This window comes from Myotis brandtii, unplaced genomic scaffold (genome assembly GCF_000412655.1).
Source record: "Myotis brandtii unplaced genomic scaffold, ASM41265v1 scaffold540, whole genome shotgun sequence".
NCBI classification, from domain to species: Eukaryota; Metazoa; Chordata; class Mammalia; order Chiroptera; family Vespertilionidae; genus Myotis; species Myotis brandtii.
In genome coordinates, this window is record NW_005369990.1 from 1,863,715 (window position 1) to 1,882,441 (window position 18,727).

Consider the following 18,727-nt stretch of genomic DNA (forward strand, 5'->3'; position numbering starts at 1 on the left):
CTTGTTATGATCAAAACTTTAATAAGTGTCTATCCGAGGCGGCTGACCTGAAGGAGGAAATCCCTTCATCCGAGGAGAGGGAGGCTGCTGACCTGAAGGAGGAGGAGGAAATCCCTTCATCTGAGGAGAGGGAGGCTGCTGACCTGAAGGAGGAGGAGGAAATCCCTTCATCTGAGGAGAGGGAGGCGGCTGACCTGGAGGAGGAGGAAGCAATCCCTGTACCTGAGAAGGTGACTGGTGAAAGGAAAGAGGAAGAAGCCACCCCACTAGAGGAGGGGGAGACTTGTAAAATGAAAGACGGGGAAGAAGCCTTATCCGCCGAGCCAGAGGAACAAACAGAGACCTTTGAATTAGTGGAAGAGGAAGAACCAATAAGCATGTTTCCCCCTCAGACTGTAATTCATCTTTACTTTGCGTTCCCCCCTCCAACTGCACCCACCCCTCACTCTGTGTTTCCCCCTCCAACTGCACCCACCCCTCACTCTGTCTTCCCCCCTCCAACTGCACCCACCCCTCACTCTGTGTTTCCCCCTCCAAGAGGGTTTTCTTCTTAAATTCTGTCTCCTCCTTAAACTGCTTTACTGTGGGGAGGTATTTATTCAGATACTCTCTCTCATGCCTTGGCTCCTTGTGGCGTTTGATAATTTAGGTTATAAGCAAAACTAAATCCAGTCAGAATTGTATTTCTATATTAGAACAATGTATGTTCAATAAAACTTCTAATCTATACTAATAATAGCCTAGGTGGCGTCACGCCCTCACGTCATCACAAGATGGCTGTCACAAGATGGCCACGCGCACAGCGGAGGCGAGGCCTGGCGGCCGCTCCACACAATAAGGCTTGGGGGTCCTGTGGCTCTGTGCAGTGCGGAGGAGGCCAGTCCCAGCGTCTCCACCACCTGGCGCGGAGGAGGCGGGTCCTGGCAGAGGAGGTGGGTTGCAGCACGGGAGGGCAGATGTGGGTGAGCAGGCCAGCAGGGGAGGCAGTTGGGGGCCATCAGGCTGGCAGGGGAGGGCAGTTGGGGGCCATCAGGCCGGCAGGGGAGCAGTTAGACATCAATCAGGCTAGCAGGGGAGTGGTTAGGGGGTGATCAGGCTGGCAGGAAGAAGCGGTTAGGGGCAATCAGGCAGGCAGGAAGGCAAGCGATTAGGAGCCAGCAGTCCCCGATTGTGAGAGGTATGTCCGACTGCCGGTTTGAGGCCCGATCCGGACCTAAACCGGCAGTCGGACATCCTCCAAGGGGTCCCAGAATGGAAAGGGTGCAAGCCAGACTGAGGGACACCCCCCACCCCCGTGCACGAATTTCATGCACCGGGCCTCTAGTTGAGTAATAAAGCACAGGTCTTTATTGCACAAATTCTAGGATGAGTATCTTTTCTTAAAAATAGGTTTGGGGGATTATGTTTTGGAGAATCGAGAAGTCAAAATATTTTCCAGATAACTACAATATTATAATGCACAAGAGCTTGAGATCCTTACTTAGAACTTTCCAGAGCTGCTGATCCTGTAAAGGAATACGATTTACCCTTAGATTTGTTAGGACTCAAATCTTGTAGTACAAAATACAAAGTTAGCACTCAGACCCAGCATGGATCCAGAGTGCAGGTATGCTGAAAAAAGACAGGAAGGCTGTCTCATTTCCTGAGAAAGCTGGCATCTTAAGATAGGGGTGCATCACAGAAGAACAATTAAGAAAGGCTTGCCTGGCCCTGGTTGGGTAGCTCAGTTGATTAGAGCGCTGCCCGATATGCCAAGGTTGTGGGTTTGATCCCTGGGCAGGGCACATACAAGAATCAACCAATGAATGCACAAGTGGAACAACATATCAATGTTTCTCTTTCTCTCTCCCATCCTCTCCTCTGTCTCTAAAAAAAATCAATCAACAATTAAAAAAAAATAGCTTGCCTTATCCCATGTCTGGCATTTGATGTAACTTAATGAAGTAGAAAGCACATCTGCTTGAAGTTTTTATTTAGAAACTAGTCATACCCTAGACAGTTTTCTCAGTGGTTAGAGCAGAGCATTGGCCTGTGGAATGAAGTGTTGCAAGTTTGCTTCCAGTTGAGGTTGCAGGCTCAATCCCTGGGCCTGGTGTGTGCAGGAGGCAACCAGTCGATGTCTCTCTCTCATTGATGTTTCTCTCTCTGTGTCTCTCCCCCTCCCATTCTCTCTCTAAAAAAAAAAAAAATCAATGAAGCCTGGCCAGTGTGGCTCAGTGGTTGAGCATCGACCTATGAACAAAAAGGTCACAGTTCGATTCCCAGTCAGGGCACATGCCTGGCTTGCAGGCTCGATCCCCAGTAGGGGACGTGCAGGAGTCAGCCGATTGATGATGTTTCTTTATCACTAATGTTTCTATCTCTCTCTCCCTCTCCCTTCCACTCTCTGAAAAAAGAAAAAATATCCTATATAATAAAAGCTTAATATGCAAATTGTCTCCTCGACCAGTTTGACCGGGAGTTCAACTGGGAGTTCAACTAGGTGGTGGCGGCGGTGGCAGGCGGCCAGGGGAAGGGAGGCCCCGGCCGGCAGCCAGCAGCTGCTAGAGACCCTACCCTTGCACAAATTTAGTGCACTGGGCCTCTAGTATGTATATAAAAAAATCAATGGAAAAAATATCCTTGAATAAGGATTAACAACAAAAAGAACCTAGTCAAAATGATTCCAGTGCCCTAACTGGTTTGGCTCAGTGGATAGAGCGTCAGCCTGCGGACTCAAGGGTCCCAGGTTCGATTCCAGTCAAGGGCATGTACCTTGGTTGTGGGCACATCCCCAGTAGGGAGTGTGCAGGAGGCAGCTGATCGATGTTTCTCTCTCATCGATGTTTCTAACTCTCTATCCTTCTCCCTTCCTCTCTGTAAAAAAATCAATAAAATATTTAAAAAAATGATTCCAGTGACATCAGAATATATTGATGTCCATGTGTTTGTTTTAAAAATATATTGGTCTGAAGTGTCAAATGTTTGCAGTCAAATAAGAAGGGGCAAATCACCATCTAGTGGCACACACCTCAACTGCCACCTGGAAAACCACTCCACTCCCAGGACTTTAACAGGAATTTTAGCAGCCTCTGACTTCAAGCCTGTATTATTATAATGCAAGTAATAAAACACCACTTAATTAATGCTTACCATTTGCAATCCACTGTTCTTATTAAACGTTACAAGTCACTTAATCCTCACAGCAACAGTGGAAGAAAGGAGCTATGACTACTACTTACAGAAAACTGAAGAGTTAAGTCATAGGATTCAAAATGCATGACTTTGACTCTATCACCTGCCTGTCCTACAGAACTTCCACTAGATCTCCATTTCAACTTTCAAGCCTTTAGCTCAGTGGTTCTCAACCTTCCTAATGCCGCGACCCTTTAATACAGTTCCTCATGTTGTGGTGACCCCCAACCCTAAAATTATTTTCGTTGCTACTTCATAACTGTAATTTTGCTACTGCTATGAATCATAATGTAAATATCTGATATGCAGGATGTATTTTCATTGTTACAAATTGAACATAATTAAAGCACAGTGATTAATCACAAAAACAATATGTAATTATATATGTGTTTTCCGATGGCCTTAGGCGACCCCTGTGAAAGGGTCATTCGACCCCCAAAGGGGTTGCAACCCACAGGTTGAGAACCCCTGCTTTAGCTCTTTGTCCTCTTCCTAGAGTTTATCAGTCCCTTCCTGGTACCACTTACTTTTTATCCATCATGCATCCTATGGATCTTTTTTGTTTGTTTCTTTTTATTTATTTATTTTCTTTGTTTTCTTTTTTATTTTGTTTTCCATCCCATGGATCTTACCCCGGCTACATATTAGAATCACCTGGGAAACTTTAAACTATCCCAATGTCCATACCACATCCCAGACCAATAAATCACTGAGGTGCTGGAATCTGATTTTACTGTGTAACCAAGGTTAAGAATGACTCACAAACCAGTCCCTTAATGATTCTCCCAACTCAATCCATCTTTCTTCTCTACTGGAATTTTTCTGGACCCAATTGGTAACTGTGCTGATTTGTTCTAAGTTCACATCCTCAACTTGATCAGCATGGCTCAGCAACCTGCTCAATGCAACCAACATGTACTAGGCATCTGCTCTGGGCTGGGCCCTGGGCTAAGGCACAGACACTGTCCTCACTTTGGATAAGTTCATGGTCTTTGGGTGAATACTTCCTGTTCTTGATTGAAGAGTTTCTAAACAAAGGATTTCACAGATTTAAAAAGAGGGGATGAGGGTTGTGGTGAGATGAGTATTCCAGGCACAGAGAAAAATATGTGCAAACCTTTTACTCATCCCTGCTCCAGTGGGTCTCGGGCTGTTCTCTAAAAGAGCAGCATCAGCAATATCTGGGGGCTTGTTATAAATGCAAATTCTTGGATCCTACTCCACTCCTATGGAATCAGAACCGGGGGCGGGATCATCTCAAGGTGATTCTAGAGTTTGCTAAAGTTTGAGAAGCACTTCTCTCAAATACCAAAATCGTTTCTTTACTCACTCTTAGAAAATGATCACCCTAAAAGAGAAGCCATCTGATTCAAACTCCCCTGAAAAAAATTTTTTTTTTCCAGAGGTAACATTACCCCAACTTTTTCTTCTATCTCCTTGGCTGCCAATTACTCCCTAGCTCTCTACTGACTTGCCACCAACTCTAAAAGAAAGAGCTCAATTGTATTAAAGATTGTCAGTGATTTATCTGCCAGTTGTAGTGAGTTTTCTATATTTTTATTTACTTTTGCCTCGTTGGTAAGTGTGCTATTCTTGAAATTCTTTTATCCCTTAGTGTCTAGAAACTGTATTTTTTGACTCCTGGTCCTTTTCTTTTTTTCAAGGTAATTTCTTTTTGTATGTACATGATAAAAATTAAATAATACAGTACATAATAAAAATTCAATGCTTTCACTCCCTAGAGACACACTGAACTTTTCTTAATTCTACAGATATAAGCTAAATGTTGTTATGCTGATAAGCCATTTTTGAAATTTATCATCTTTTAAAAAATGTTTTATTGATTTTTATTTAGATGAAGGGAGAGAGAGAGAGAGAGGGAGAGAGAGAGAGAGAAACACCAATTGGCTATTGTCTGTCTCTGGCACGTACCCCAACTGGGGACTGAACCTGAAACCTGGGCATGTGCACTGACCGGGAATCAAACCAGCGGCCATTCAGCGAACCAGTATCTATGAAGTTTAATGTGGCAGGCAGGGTGGATGGTGACATCAAAAAGCTGCCGATGGCTTAGTTTACCCCGTCTATTTCCTGCATTGAGGTCCTCTCACCCCCATCGCCGGCAACACATTTCTTGTGCCTGCTGGACATCTCTCCACCTGGACGTGCCAAACTACAATGTTCTCTTCTCTCCCAACACACTCTTCCTGAATTTCCTAGATTAGTTAATGCTGCCTCAATCCACCTATTTTCCTATGCGCTAAAATGTTTGGAAAATTTCTTATAGAACCCAGAACAAGCCTCACAGTTTTCTTTGGTGATAACAATCCCGCATATGCTCTTTTTATCCTCTATGTTCTAAAAAAAATAAAGAGTAAAAAATTTTTTTTTCTTTTAGCGGAGAGCCTGAATTACCTGATTTTATCCAAAAACAATTCTATAGTACTTTTATAGACAAAAGAGCTGAACTGAAAAATTAACACACTACAGAAGCAAATATAATTGGAAACATTTCAAATGACCCCTCATAGCCAAATCAATCTCCACTGACCAATCTATAACTGGGAATAAGAAACCATCAGACTTGAAGGTTACGGATATCTACCTCCTTATTACACCTAGAGATGACAATTTAAACTGTGAGGAGAAGCTTCCAGAAGTGCTGGTTGTCTCTCCCCCTCTTTCCCCCTTCTCCACTCTGCAGTTGACCCAGATCTTGATCTTCCCTGTGCAATTAGTAGTTGCTGACTGCTTCTCAGATACACTGGCAATAGTCGTTTTCACATCGCCAGACACAATTATCTGGCTTTCCCTATGGTTCTGTCAATGGGCTGGCTCATCTGATAGTATAAATAATTACCGAGCGACAAGTGAGCTGTGATCATTGGATTGCTGGTACTACTCCTTGCACTCTGTTTTAATTAAAGCAAATACTCTGTGTGAGGGAAACGTGTCTGATGCAGAACATGAGAGTCTCCTGGGCTTTGTGTCTAAAGCCTTTGGCAGCACATCTACTCCATACTCCTAACTGTGCACATTACACTGTCAAATCCCAAAGGATTCCCTTGAGCTTTTTAATAACACATGTTGAAAAAAAAATAACACCAACTCATGTGATTCATGCAAGAGAATATCATTTTCTTCTTAAAATACAGACCTAGGAAAAATAAGGAACTCCTTCAAAAGTGTGTTCATAGTGGCAACTTGGCTGAACGAAGCGTTAGTTCCGCGTGGGAGAGCATGAGTTCGTTTTCATGCAAGGGACTTTTTATAGTGACTGTTACACTTGCGCCTTGTGTCCCCATGTCCTTGTGAAGAAGGTGGAGCTGGGCACATAATATCAGTGAGTGAAAATAGCAATACTAGCAGATTTTGCTGAGGGGAACGCTTTTTTTGTCTTGGCATAGTTATCATCTGAAATAAGTTCCTCGTAAAATTCAGTGCCTAACCAACGGTCCACAGCTCTGAGGTTGAAGAGTTGCACTTGTGGGGCCTCTAGAGGTCAGCCTAACGTGAAGGCGAACAAAAAGGGAAGGACTTGGAGGCGCTGACAACTGGCAGAGGGAGGAATGGGAGGTGATCATGTAAGTTTTCACGGAAGAGTGTGGACACGGAGGAGAGGGGAAGCCGACTCTACAGCCAGGCCACATAGTGTTCCGGTTTGTGCTCAACAAGAACTCGGGGACCCAAACCATTGAATGAACAGGTCGTTGATCATGTGAACGCCCTTGAAACTGATGGTACTTTTATGATTCTTTTCATACAGGCTAAAAGCCAAATACTTTTTCCAATGTCTATTTTGGCACTTTGGATCGTTGAGAGTTAAGCACCACAGATTGGTTCTCCCAGAAGTAATGGTTTTTCAATAATTCGAACTTATTTTATGGCTAGAATGATAGGAGCCCTAAATGGCTAGCCTTGTCTCTCAGGTACAACATGGTGGGTTTTATTCTTTTTACCTGTAAACCACTGAATACTACTTCTGCAGAAGTACGGTGATTAAGATCAGACATTTCGGGGAAACGCTTTAACGAAACTCACTGCGGTTATGCTGCCTCTCACTCACCGCATATCAATCTCAGACACATTTGAAGCGCTGAGAGTCTAAGAAGCGGTAATTAACAGCACACCTGATTTTCCCTTCCTGGTATAGGTCCCTGTGCCTCTGGACAATACTCTTGAGGACCACAGCGGATAAATACTTGCCTGCCTTAGTTGATAACTACCATGCAGTGAGAATTTAACAGTGTCGGAAGTCACTTAAGGTCCTGGAAAGAGAGCATTGTATCTCTCCCTTCTTTTAATGTGAGTGGAAGAACTAGCACTTGGGCAGTTCAGTAACAGTTTTTGGGTGGAAGAAAAGAAATCATTTCCTATTCCTTGCAAACTCCGTTTTACAAAAGAACGCTGGAAGCTAAAAGCCTCGCTGATTTAGCATGTGAAGCAAAGAGTAATTTTTCTCCCCTTGTTATGCTTTCATATAATCATGCTCACTGCCTGTGTGGGTGGCATTAAAGAATTTCTGAATAAAAATAATAATTTCTTGCTTTCAACCTTCATAATTCACATCAGCAAGCACCCCGCTGGGCAGTGATGCTGACTGCCAGTGACGCTCAATCTGTTTTGCTCGCCACTTATCTGCCTTGAGCAGCCGCGTGCTCCTTTGATCACAGTACCTGCAGGATAATGCGCCCATAGGCGTTCTTCAGCAGATTAACCACGTCCGCGTGAGACAGCCCATCCAAAGGTTGCCCATTGATGCTGACAATCCGATCTCCAACCTGGAAGTACAATGGTGGGAGAAAATCACTATCATTAAGAAAAATTAAATTTGAGAAGAATGCTTGAAATTGGTTGGAAGTCATAGTCCCCATTTGTGGCCATTGTGAAGGTTCCTCTGTCTCCGGTGTGTGCATGTTCCAGCAGCACGCGGAATTTTTATGGCTTTCCTCAGACACAGGCCAATCAGAGAAACAAGAAGGGGGTCAGCTTTGATTATTAAAAGGCATGGCAGGCCACTTTTGTATTTTGGTAATGGTGGCATTTCATACATCCATTCGCCAGGAATAGTGGGCTGTACAAATGAACTTGTTCAATAAAGTTCTAATGAGGAAGCCAAATATTTTCTGCTTTATTTTTCTACCTAAGTCAAAATTAAGGGGCAATGGGGAAAAATTATAACGATGTTGGTTCTTTTTATTGAAGGAAGATCCTATGGTCAAATCACTCTCAGGTAAAAATGAACTTTGGGTGGAATTAGGTGCTAAAAAATGGTATGGGAGGCTTTGTGAATGAGCTGCAATTTCTTTTTTCATCGAGAAGCTTTGATATGAACAATAATATTTTTATATGCCCAGGGACCCAGTGAATTTCAGGTATAAACTTTCTCTAATGCATTCTGCCCTCAGCATGGGTCTCTCCAGGCTGTTGGAATTCCAACTTTAAACAAAGTGCCCATGGCTGCCACTCCCCCCTCCCTCCCCCGCCCCACATGCTGTTAGCACTTCACCATTCCCCCTTTGTTTACTTTAAGCTTCTGTGTGCGCGCAGCCACACCGCTGGCCTGAATCATGGCAATAAATATTGGGATATCTCCTAAGGGACTTCCTTTTCCTCCAGCAATACTGATTCCAAGGGCATCACTGGGCTCCTAGGAAAGAAGCAAAACACAACACATATTTAATAAAGAGCCGCAGCCAGATTGTCCCATGATAGCTGCTGAACAAAACACTCAGGGCTGCAGGAGGTCAGGGTAACACAGGACTTAAGTGCAGGGCCTTTGGAGTCAGAAAGACCCAGGTTTCAGCTCTAGCACTGTAGCTGGGGCGTCTTCAGTAAGTTCCTTAACCTCTTAGAGCTTCCATTTCTAGTCATAAAATGGGAAGAATACCACCTACTTGACAGTGTTGGTTTGAGGATTAAATGAGACGATATAGTGCAGTCCTGGCCCACAAAAAAAGGCTCAATAAAAGGCAACAGGAAGGGCCCTGGCTGGGTAGGTCAGTTGGTTAGAGTGTTGTCCAGATACTCCAAGTTGTTGGTTCAGGTTCGATCCCGGGTCAGGGCACGTTCAAGAATGTATAAATTAGTAGAATAACAAATTGATGCTTCTCTAGCTCTCTCCCCCTCCTCTCTCTCTAAAATCAACAAATAAAAATTTTAATTAAAAAAAGGCAAGAGTATCCCGGCCGGTGTGGCTCAGTGGTTGAGCATTGTCACATGGACCAAGAGGTCCCTAGTTTGATTTCCGGCCAGGGAATATGCCTGGGTTTTGGGCTCAATCTCCAGTAAGAAATGTGCACAAAGCAGTCGGTGGATATTTCTATATCTCTCTCCCTCTCTATCTAAAAATCAAAAAACACATTAAAAAAATTTTTTTAAAAGGCAGTAGTAGCCTTGGCTAGTTTGCCCAGTGGTTGGAGCATTGGCCCTTGAACTGAAGGTTCTCGGGTTCAATTCCTGGTCAAGGGCACATATCTTGTTTGTGGGTTCCAACTCTCTCTCTCTCTCTCTTTCTCTCTCAAGATCAATCGAAAAAATATCCTTGGATGAGGATTAAAATAAATAAATAGTTTATTTAAAAAAAAGGCAATAGTAGTTGTGAAAAAACAAAACCTATGCTACCGCTCAGTTTAGTGGCCAATTTTGATGCAACTTGGCAAGTATGTTCTCATATGGTGTTTATAATTAAACTGCCACACATATCATGCTCTTGGGGGTGTGAACAAACAGTCTTGGCTCTAAAAGAGCCGCACAACTGTGTTAAAACAAAGGATGTTAGAGGACACTCACTATAACGACAACAGAGTTCGGGGAGAGAATTAAACGTGACAGGAAATGCTCCCTAAGATATTAGGTAAGGCAATATGGTTTACTCGGACCCCGCTGAAGAGATCCTGGCTTCAGTCCAGGCTTTCCCCATATTTCTATCATAGGGTTAGCATTTTAAAAATCACTAGAGGAAGAAATGACAAGCTCCAGATTCAGCAGGTGGCATACACACGATAGCACCTTCTCCTGCTGATTGAAATGGAGAACATGTCAAAATAACAAAACACAACTACCAGGGCTTCTGAAAAGTAAAGAAACTCAAAATGTGGTGGAAAACCAACACTTGGAGGAAGGACAGCAGGGATGAAGATCCCCGGTTCTAAATGTTTTCCTGGCGATGCTGTACTGAGGGGGAGACCCAGGTAAGGAGCTGTAGAAGTGGTACACCCGGCTGATGTTCGGAGAGAAACTCCCATCTTTCTGGGCAGAGGAACCAGGAAAAGGAGCCCCTGGTGGCAGGAAAATAAAAGAAGAAAACCAGAGTAAAGGGAAACAGAGGAGGGATCCTCTAACTCTGAGTGAACCCATGGAATTCTCAGGCTCAGGTGTGAAACAGACCCAAACTACAGAATGGAACCACCACTCACAAAAGGGGAGATGGAACTTGTAGTCTCAACCTAACCGGGTGACCGCATCCTGTCCACACAGCATGACATCCATGGGGTCTAGGGTAAAATCCTAAATTACTTGACACGCCAAAAAACAGGAAAATGTGACCAATTAAAAAAAAATGATGGATTGATTTTAGAGAGCGAGAGGAAGGGAGGGGAGACAGAAAGAGAGAGAAACATCAACCTGTTGTTCCACTTATTGATGGATTGATTTTAGAGAGAGAGGGGAGGGGAGACAGAAAGAGAGAGAAACATCAACTGGTTGTTCCACTTATTTATGTGTTCATTGGTTGACTCATATGTGCCCTGACCGGGGATGGAACCCAAAACCTTGGTGTATTGGGATAGCACTCTAACTGAGCCACCCGGCCAGGGCTTGTTTTTTCTTTTTAAATTTTGGTTTTATTTAGTTATTTTGTAAAAGTTTTTTAAAATTGATTTTTGAGAGAGAGGAAGGGGGAGAGAGAGAGAGAGAGAGAGAGAGAGAGAGAGGGAGAGAGAGAGAAACACTGATTTGTTGTTCTAGTTATTTATGCATTCATTGGTTATGTGCCCTGACCGGAGATTGAATCTGCAACCTTGATGTGGCCGGACGACACTTGAACCAACTGAGCTACCCGGCCAGGGCAATATTTTTTTCTTGAGATTATTAAAATATGTAGAAAAGTTGAAAGCAAAAATTATCACATTATTTGGTGGGGTTCTCAGATTATGTAAATGTAAACATATGACAACTATGGCAGAAAGGTTGTGGTAAAGGGACCTGTATGGTCCCAAAGCTCCTACAGTTTTCATTGATCATCTAAAAACATACACAGCTTAGGGTGTTTCGATTTGACCTCAGTACATTTGGAAAAAGGGAAAAGAACAAAATGACAACAAAAAACCATATAAAGTACCTTACAACCTCATGTCACATAAGTGTGAGGAATTATTCTTTATTATTAACTAGAGGCCCGGTGCATGAAATTCATGCATGGGGTGGTGGTGGGGGAGGGATCCCCTCAGCCTGGCCTGTACCCTCTCGCAATCTGGGACCACTGGCTCCTAACCGTTCTCCTGTCTGCCTGTCTGCCTGATCACCCCTAACCACTCGCCTGGCTTCCTGATTGCCCCTAACCACTTGCCTGCCTGCCTGATCGCCCCTAATTGCTCACCCGCCTGCCTGATAGCCCCTAACAGCTTCTTCCTCGCCCCCCGCCACCACAGCTTTGTCCAGAAGGTCGATCGGCTGTCTGGTCTAATTAGCATATTATGCTTTTATTATTATAGATATTACTAGTGCTGCCATGTCAGGCCTATAAGACAGAAAAATGGCAATGCTGGCCTCTCCAGTAACAGGCAGTCTATATCTTGTTTTCCAGAGTATTTGTGCCTAGCTGATATTTTCTGACTGCATCAGTAGTAAAGCCCTGCGTGCAAAATGGCAAGACGACTTTCTTTATGAAGTTTCTACTTGGACCGTGTGTGGGAGAATACGATTGGTAGGAGCAGGCCTTTTAATAAAAGCCCGTAAAAACAAATAGTTGAAATGACTAAGAAAACATAAAATGACATTTTATAAATCTTGGAATAAGGAGAAATTTGTGCAATAATTTGGTTTTGTTCAAATCCATCATGATGTTTCCTTAATTTATCCATGATTATGCACATGTTGGTACATTTAACTCCCTCATCACAGGAACATATGAGTTGCCACTCTGGTGAAAAGATACTGGGAACAAATAAGGCAGATATAGTCAAAGATGTAGCCAATAATAATGGATGCCACTTCCTGGACATTAGATGATGTACTAAGTACTACGCTAAATATACTAAATGCATTACTTCATTTAATCCACACAACAATGTTTACTTGGTAAACAGTGTTATCACCCCATTCTACAGATGAGAAAACTGAGGTTAAATCACTTGCCAAAGATAACAGAGGTAATACATAGCAGACTGCCTTCAAACACAGCTATGATTGACTCCAGAGAACTAAGCTATGTTGGATATCACTTTACTGCAGTTATGATGATTACAACAAGGTCATACTTTTTTTTTTTACTACTTTTTGAACCTGATTTAATGGTCAAAGTGATCAAAATAGAAGTCCACTTTCCAATATTCTGGATATCATGCAGGAGTTTGAAATTCAGGATCTGACAAATGTATGAACTGAAATGCATCTTATGCAATCTTCTCAGGAGGGCAATTTAGCAATATGTAGAAAAGCCTTTAATAGCAATAGTGGCTTTGGACTCAACAATTTCATTTCTAGCAGTTAATCCTGATATGGGCAAAAAGAAAATACAAAGATATTTTGCTATAAAAGATAGCAAAAGTTTAGGAATATGCTGATTGTTTTATAAGAGGAAGCTATAGCATATTCATATGATGGAATATTATGTAACCAGTAAAAAATCATGCTATATGCCAGCAATTTTCAACCTTTTTCATCTCATGGCACACATAAACTAATTACTAAAATTCTGCAGCAAACCAAAATATATTTTGCCGATCTGAAAAAACGTAGGTGTAAATTCTTTTTCTTTTTCTTTTATTTTTTATTAAAATAGGTATAAATTTTTAAAAAATGTTTTTTTTTATTGATTTTTAGAGAGAGGAATGGAGAGAGAGAGAGAGAGGAACATCGATGTGGGAGCAAAACTTCTTTTGGCTGCCTCCTGCACACCCTCTACTAGGGATCGAGCCTACAACCCAGGTGTGTGCCCTGACAGGGAATTGAACTGGCAACCGTTTTGTGCATGGGATGACGCTCATGCGCCAGGGCAAGTATAATTTTGATTCAATTACACTGCATGACCATTGTGTTGGCTGTTGTCATTTTTTTTCCTTGACAACCTAAGGGAAAAGAAGTCAGTGTCTCGACTAAATAGTCAGGTATTGCATGTTTTAAAAAGTCTTTAGACATACTGGTTGAAAATCACTGCAAATGCTGTAAAAAAAACCAAAAAACTTATTGCATGGCTAAAAGGTCTTGGTTTAAGGTTAAAAAAAGCTACCAAAAATGATACCATTTTTTGTTTTGCAAAACTTTTAAGTACATGCACAAAATGTAGTAGATATGATGTACCAAAAAATTCAGTTGTCAGCTATGTGTTTTACCATATTTTTCTAAGTCTGTTTACGTTACACAGACCCCATATGTATTCAGTAACTTAAAGCAGCACACAGATAATCCAACCAATCGTGTGAAGGGGAAAATGTACATTTTATGCAAACCCAACACAAACCAAGAGAACGGCGAAATAACAGACTTACCCTGATTATTTCAACGGTCCGTGGTCCCATATCCGTGCCTATCAATAAAGAAGCAACAAAATTAACTTTTTAAAAAAACTTTATTTTTAATTTTATTTTTTGGTTAATCCTCACCTGAGGATATTTTTTCATTGATGTTTAGGGAGAGTGGAAGAGAGAGGGAAAGACAGAAACATCAATGTGAGAGAAACACATCGGTTGGTTGCCTTCTGCACAAGCCCCAACCAGGGCCTGGGGTTGGGAATGAGCCTGCAACCAAGGTATGTGCCCTTGACTGGAATTAAACACGGGCCCTTTAGTCCTCAGGCTGATGCTCTATCCACTGAGCCAGACTAGCTAGGGCACAATTAACTTTTAACATTAAGAGATAATATATGTAGGATATAAAATTATCTCCTGAAAATGCGTCATTTTCTAGGCCTTTCAAGAGAAAATACTGAAACAAGCAGGCATTATATCCTTTCTCAAAATCCAAACCAGCAGTCATCGACCAGGGGCTGTCTTCTATATTAAAGAAGTCCTCTCTCTCTGAGACAGATGTGGCCATACGCATTTGGTCTGACAAAAGCTGATGGACTGTAGCAGTAGCTGCCTGAAATATAGTGATTAAATGGCTTGGAAGATGAGCCATTTGTGTTTTACTGTATGTTTTTCTGACTTGTAGTAACCATCTATCCAAGGAAAGAATTAAGAAGACCCTTGCCCTCACTGGCATATGTACCTCTCACCTTTCTTGAGTGACTAATAATTTAAAATATTTTTCTCTTTTGTAGCCTGGCTGCAGTGGCTCAGTGGTTGAGCATCCACCCATGAACCAAGAGGTCCCTGGTTTGATTCCTGATTAGGGCACATGCCCTGGTTGTGGGCTTGGTCCCCAGTAGGGGGCGTGCAGGAGGCAACCAACCAATGTTTCTCATCATCAATGTTTCTATCTCTTTTTCTCTCTCTCTAAAATCAATTAAAAAAAACATTAAAAAAAAGAGCTTTACAATTTTTTTCTCTTTGTAAATGATTTTACTTTAGGAAACACTTTAGGTTTCTGCTTTCCCACTTTCATGTGATTGGTATAAAGTTAAAGGCATAGTCCAGAAATGAGTCTCTAAGGCTTTCCTTCCTTTAGAATAGGCCTTTCTGAAAGCTTGGGGCTTACGTGGCCAAGTACAAAGATTTAAAAATATTTTAAAGGTAAAAAAATGTATTAAAAAATTTAATATTAAAATAACAATTGGGTATCAGGATGTCTTGCTGGAGGTGTGTCCACGGAATACCTGAATTTCTGGGGGAGGGATCAGAAGCTTTCTTTGTGCCAACCAGGCTTTGCAGGCTGGAGATGACAGGAGCCAGGGCCGGGTGGAAGCTGCTGTGTGTGCTGTGCTGACTCCCCTGCAAAGGAAACCCAGAGATCAGCTGTGCTGGAACACATGCTTGGGCTCAACACTTCAAACTTATTAGTTAGTGTTTCAATTATGGAACCATAATCATGTAATCGAAAATTCTTAAGAGACTAAAAAGAAAACAAAAATTACCCATATTCACTCTCTTACCACCCTAGTACAACCCCATCTAACATTTCCCCCATTATATGTGCTTTCATATATGGTTTCAATCATCAAGGAAGAAAATATAATTTAAGCTTTTCTTCCTCAATGTGAAATAAAAAACATTTTCCTAAGCTGTGACACAGTATTTATATATGATCAGTTAATGGCACTATGTGTTAGTTGGGGCTGGAATCAACATTGATTCCCTTATCACCCAAAGGACGGGATCTATTTTACTAAAACAAGCATAATAAAACCTTGAATAATAGAAATTTGACCAAATGGAATTCTCAACTGTAGGAGAAAGCAGCAAATATCCTAGGAATATGTTGTTTTAAGTAATATGTTAAATTCGTTTTTCTCAAAGATTTTCCTAGGGTCAGGAATAATTCGGCTCAATCGCTATATCTCCACTACTGCTCTCATAGCCGTCTAACTAAATAGTTGAGGTCTACAATGTACAGTCATGTATGGCTAGTGGCTACTCAATGAAATTATATACACAGTGAAGGACCTTTTCAATGAAGAACCCAATGTCACCAATAACAAATAATTTTCCCCCCAAATTATCAAGGTTGTGCCCAATGGCCTCAAAATTTTAAATTAAACCTAAGACTACAATGATCACTTGATGAATTATAATTTAAACCACTTCCTTAGTTCTATGATGAAAGTTGTTTAATGTTTTAACACTCTTTAAATATGAAAAACTTTAAATCTAAGAAAAGTTAAAAGTAGACATCCATAAACACACCTAGATTCTACAATTAATATCCGATATAATATAAGGGTAATATGCAAATTGACCCTAACATCAGAATGATCTGGCTGCCTCCTGGTGGTCAGTGCACTTCCACAGGGGGAGCGCTGCTCAGCCAGAAGCCGGCTCAAGGCTGGCCAGCACAGTGACAACGGTGGGAGCCTCTCCTGCCTCCGCAGCAGCACTAAGGATGTCCGACTAACTGCTTAGGCCCACTCTTCACTGCCAGCTTAGGCCTGATCACCCGGGGAGTTGTCCTAAGCCAGCAGGTGGACATCCCCCAAGGGGTCCCGGACTGTGAGAGGGCACAGGCTGGGCTGAGGGACCCCTGAGTGCACGAATTTTCATGCACCAGGCCTCTAGTTTTGATATATTGTCCTTTTTCCATATCCATTCACCTATTCATCACTCAATTTGTATTTTTTTTTAAAGTTCATTTCAAAATAAATGATAGACATAAGCACACTTCGCAATGAATATATATAAAGGAGTATTTTGCTATTTCCCTGAAAAGATATGATTTAAATCAATGGTAATAGATAATACTTAGAATTGAGTAAGTATAATAAATAACTTTTGCCTAAAAAATGTGCTTCCCAAGGCCTTTATAAATATGGACTTCTCCTTGCAGTGTTCCCTCAGGTATCTGAGGAAAAGATTTCTCTTTTCCATTACACACTTTCTTCTGTAGAGTAGATACTCTTTTCTGGTTAGTGGGAAAAGACAGTTTATTTTATTTCATCTTATTTTTTAACCCTCACCTGAGGATATGGTTTTACTGATTTTTAGAGAGAGAGAGGAAGGGAGAGAGAAACATCCATCAGTTGCCTCCCATATGTGCCCCAACCAGGGGTTGAAACTGCAACCTAGGTATGTGCCCTGCCTGGGATTCGAAACTGCAGTCCTTTGCAGGTGTATGGGATGATGTTCCAACCAACTGAGCCACATGTCCAGAGTGGAAAAGACCTTTTTTAAAAAGTGGCTTCGTGGCCCTAGGCTAGAAGATCTCTCTTAATGATCCTACTTTCTCTAGGCCAAGTTAACAAGTTAAAATTCTCCTTGGCCCTCAAACCAAGGCCTCTATCACCATAGCTTATAAATGCCCAGAAAGACATCTGTGCTCCTAGAGGGTCCTGGGCCTACAGATGAAAATGTTTGGGAATGGGTTCTTCTTTTCTCCATCTGGGTCATGGGCTGGTCTTGAACTTATGATGAAGGATGCTTCCTTTTCACAGTCAAGGTTCTTCCAATTAGCCAAATACCAGTGCAAACTCTCACATCAGCTCAGCCATAATTTTAAGGACAAAGTAAGGATAAACTAGACTTACTGTTTTTTTCTTAAGACTGAATTAAACTTCTACCCTTTGAAATAAAAACTCTGTGCAAAAAGGTTAGATAGAAGTATTTGATACTTTGTTCCAGGTTTCCAAAATATGACAGTTCACATTTATATACCAAATAAATGGCAATAGTGGTTGCCATTAAAAAAAAAAATATATATATATATATTTTGTGCCTCGCCTTGTAGCGGTCCTGTTGCCATATCAAGCTTAACATCCGAGAGCATCAGGCTTTTTTTTAATTTTTCATGAAGAGGGTTAAGGTACATTATCCCCCTGCTGTGTACACGTGGATGAATGTGCCTGTACTCTGGGTTAGGTCTGGTTGATCTCTAACAACCATATGCTTCTAAAGTCAGTTTCTAGATCTTAGTTCTCCTGAATAAGCTGTGACCCAATTTCTCATTTTCAGTGCACGAGAGCAGAGAATTAAAACTTCTTAATGTTACCTGTCTCTATTGGTGTGACCTTGCATTTCAGGGGTTAGCATTTCAGGCCCAACGTGGTCATCAACAACATCATTTACAGCCTGAATAGAATGAACCTGGCTTCCCGGTCCGGAGGAGGGTTCCAGCCCCACCATCATCCTTGTTCTCAAGCTGCTTTGTAAAGCAATCATCTGAGGATTTAGCATTACAGTGGGGCCTTGACTTACGAGTTTAATTAGTTCAGAGACCGAGCTCGTTAAGGAGCTCATTAAGGAGCTCGTTAACTCAAATTACTCTATCAACTCAATGCAAAAAATCGGCCGAGAGACAGCTGGTATCTCAAAAAACTCGTTAGTCGGGACACTCGTAAGTCAAGGCCCCACTGTATCTTTTAGGACACGTGATATTTGCTGCCCAATATCTAGGCCAGAAATAAAGAAAGACGTTCTAAACTTAACATGATGTTATTGGGTTTGACTGCTTTGAGGATTCTTTTAGACAAGCCAGCTAGTCTGTGATACTATCTGAACAATAGTATTTTTCTTCACCCATTTTCTAACACAAGTGAGGCAAAGAAGACAGCTAACAGCATTCCGGAAGCACCTGTGTGCTAATCACAAAATCCAAGTCTTCTGAACAAAGGTCTTGGACAGGCTTTAGGTCTAAAGCAACTAGGGAGGGGACCAAAAGTCATGCTTTTAACCTCAAAACAAAGGCCCATCTATAATCCACAAAGAGGACTTGGGGGTAACATGTAAGTTTCTATAGTTTTATT

The 18,727-nt window shown here is 41.8% G+C and overlaps 1 protein-coding gene across 4 annotated transcripts in view; it reads right to left on the reverse strand.

Annotated features, from left to right (window-relative positions):
* Positions 1-18,727, reverse strand: part of INADL (InaD-like (Drosophila)) — a 289,773-nt gene that overhangs the window by 15,948 nt on the left and 255,098 nt on the right. For all 4 annotated transcript variants that reach the window (XM_014549254.1, XM_014549253.1, XM_014549252.1 and 1 more), the window contains 4 exons: positions 15,152-15,266; positions 13,884-13,921; positions 8,702-8,824; positions 7,851-7,955 (listed from right to left, as the gene is read on the reverse strand). In XM_014549254.1, coding sequence (XP_014404740.1) covers positions 7,851-7,955; positions 8,702-8,824; positions 13,884-13,921; positions 15,152-15,266 — 381 coding nt within the window. The remainder of the gene's footprint in view (positions 1-7,850; positions 7,956-8,701; positions 8,825-13,883; positions 13,922-15,151; positions 15,267-18,727) is intronic.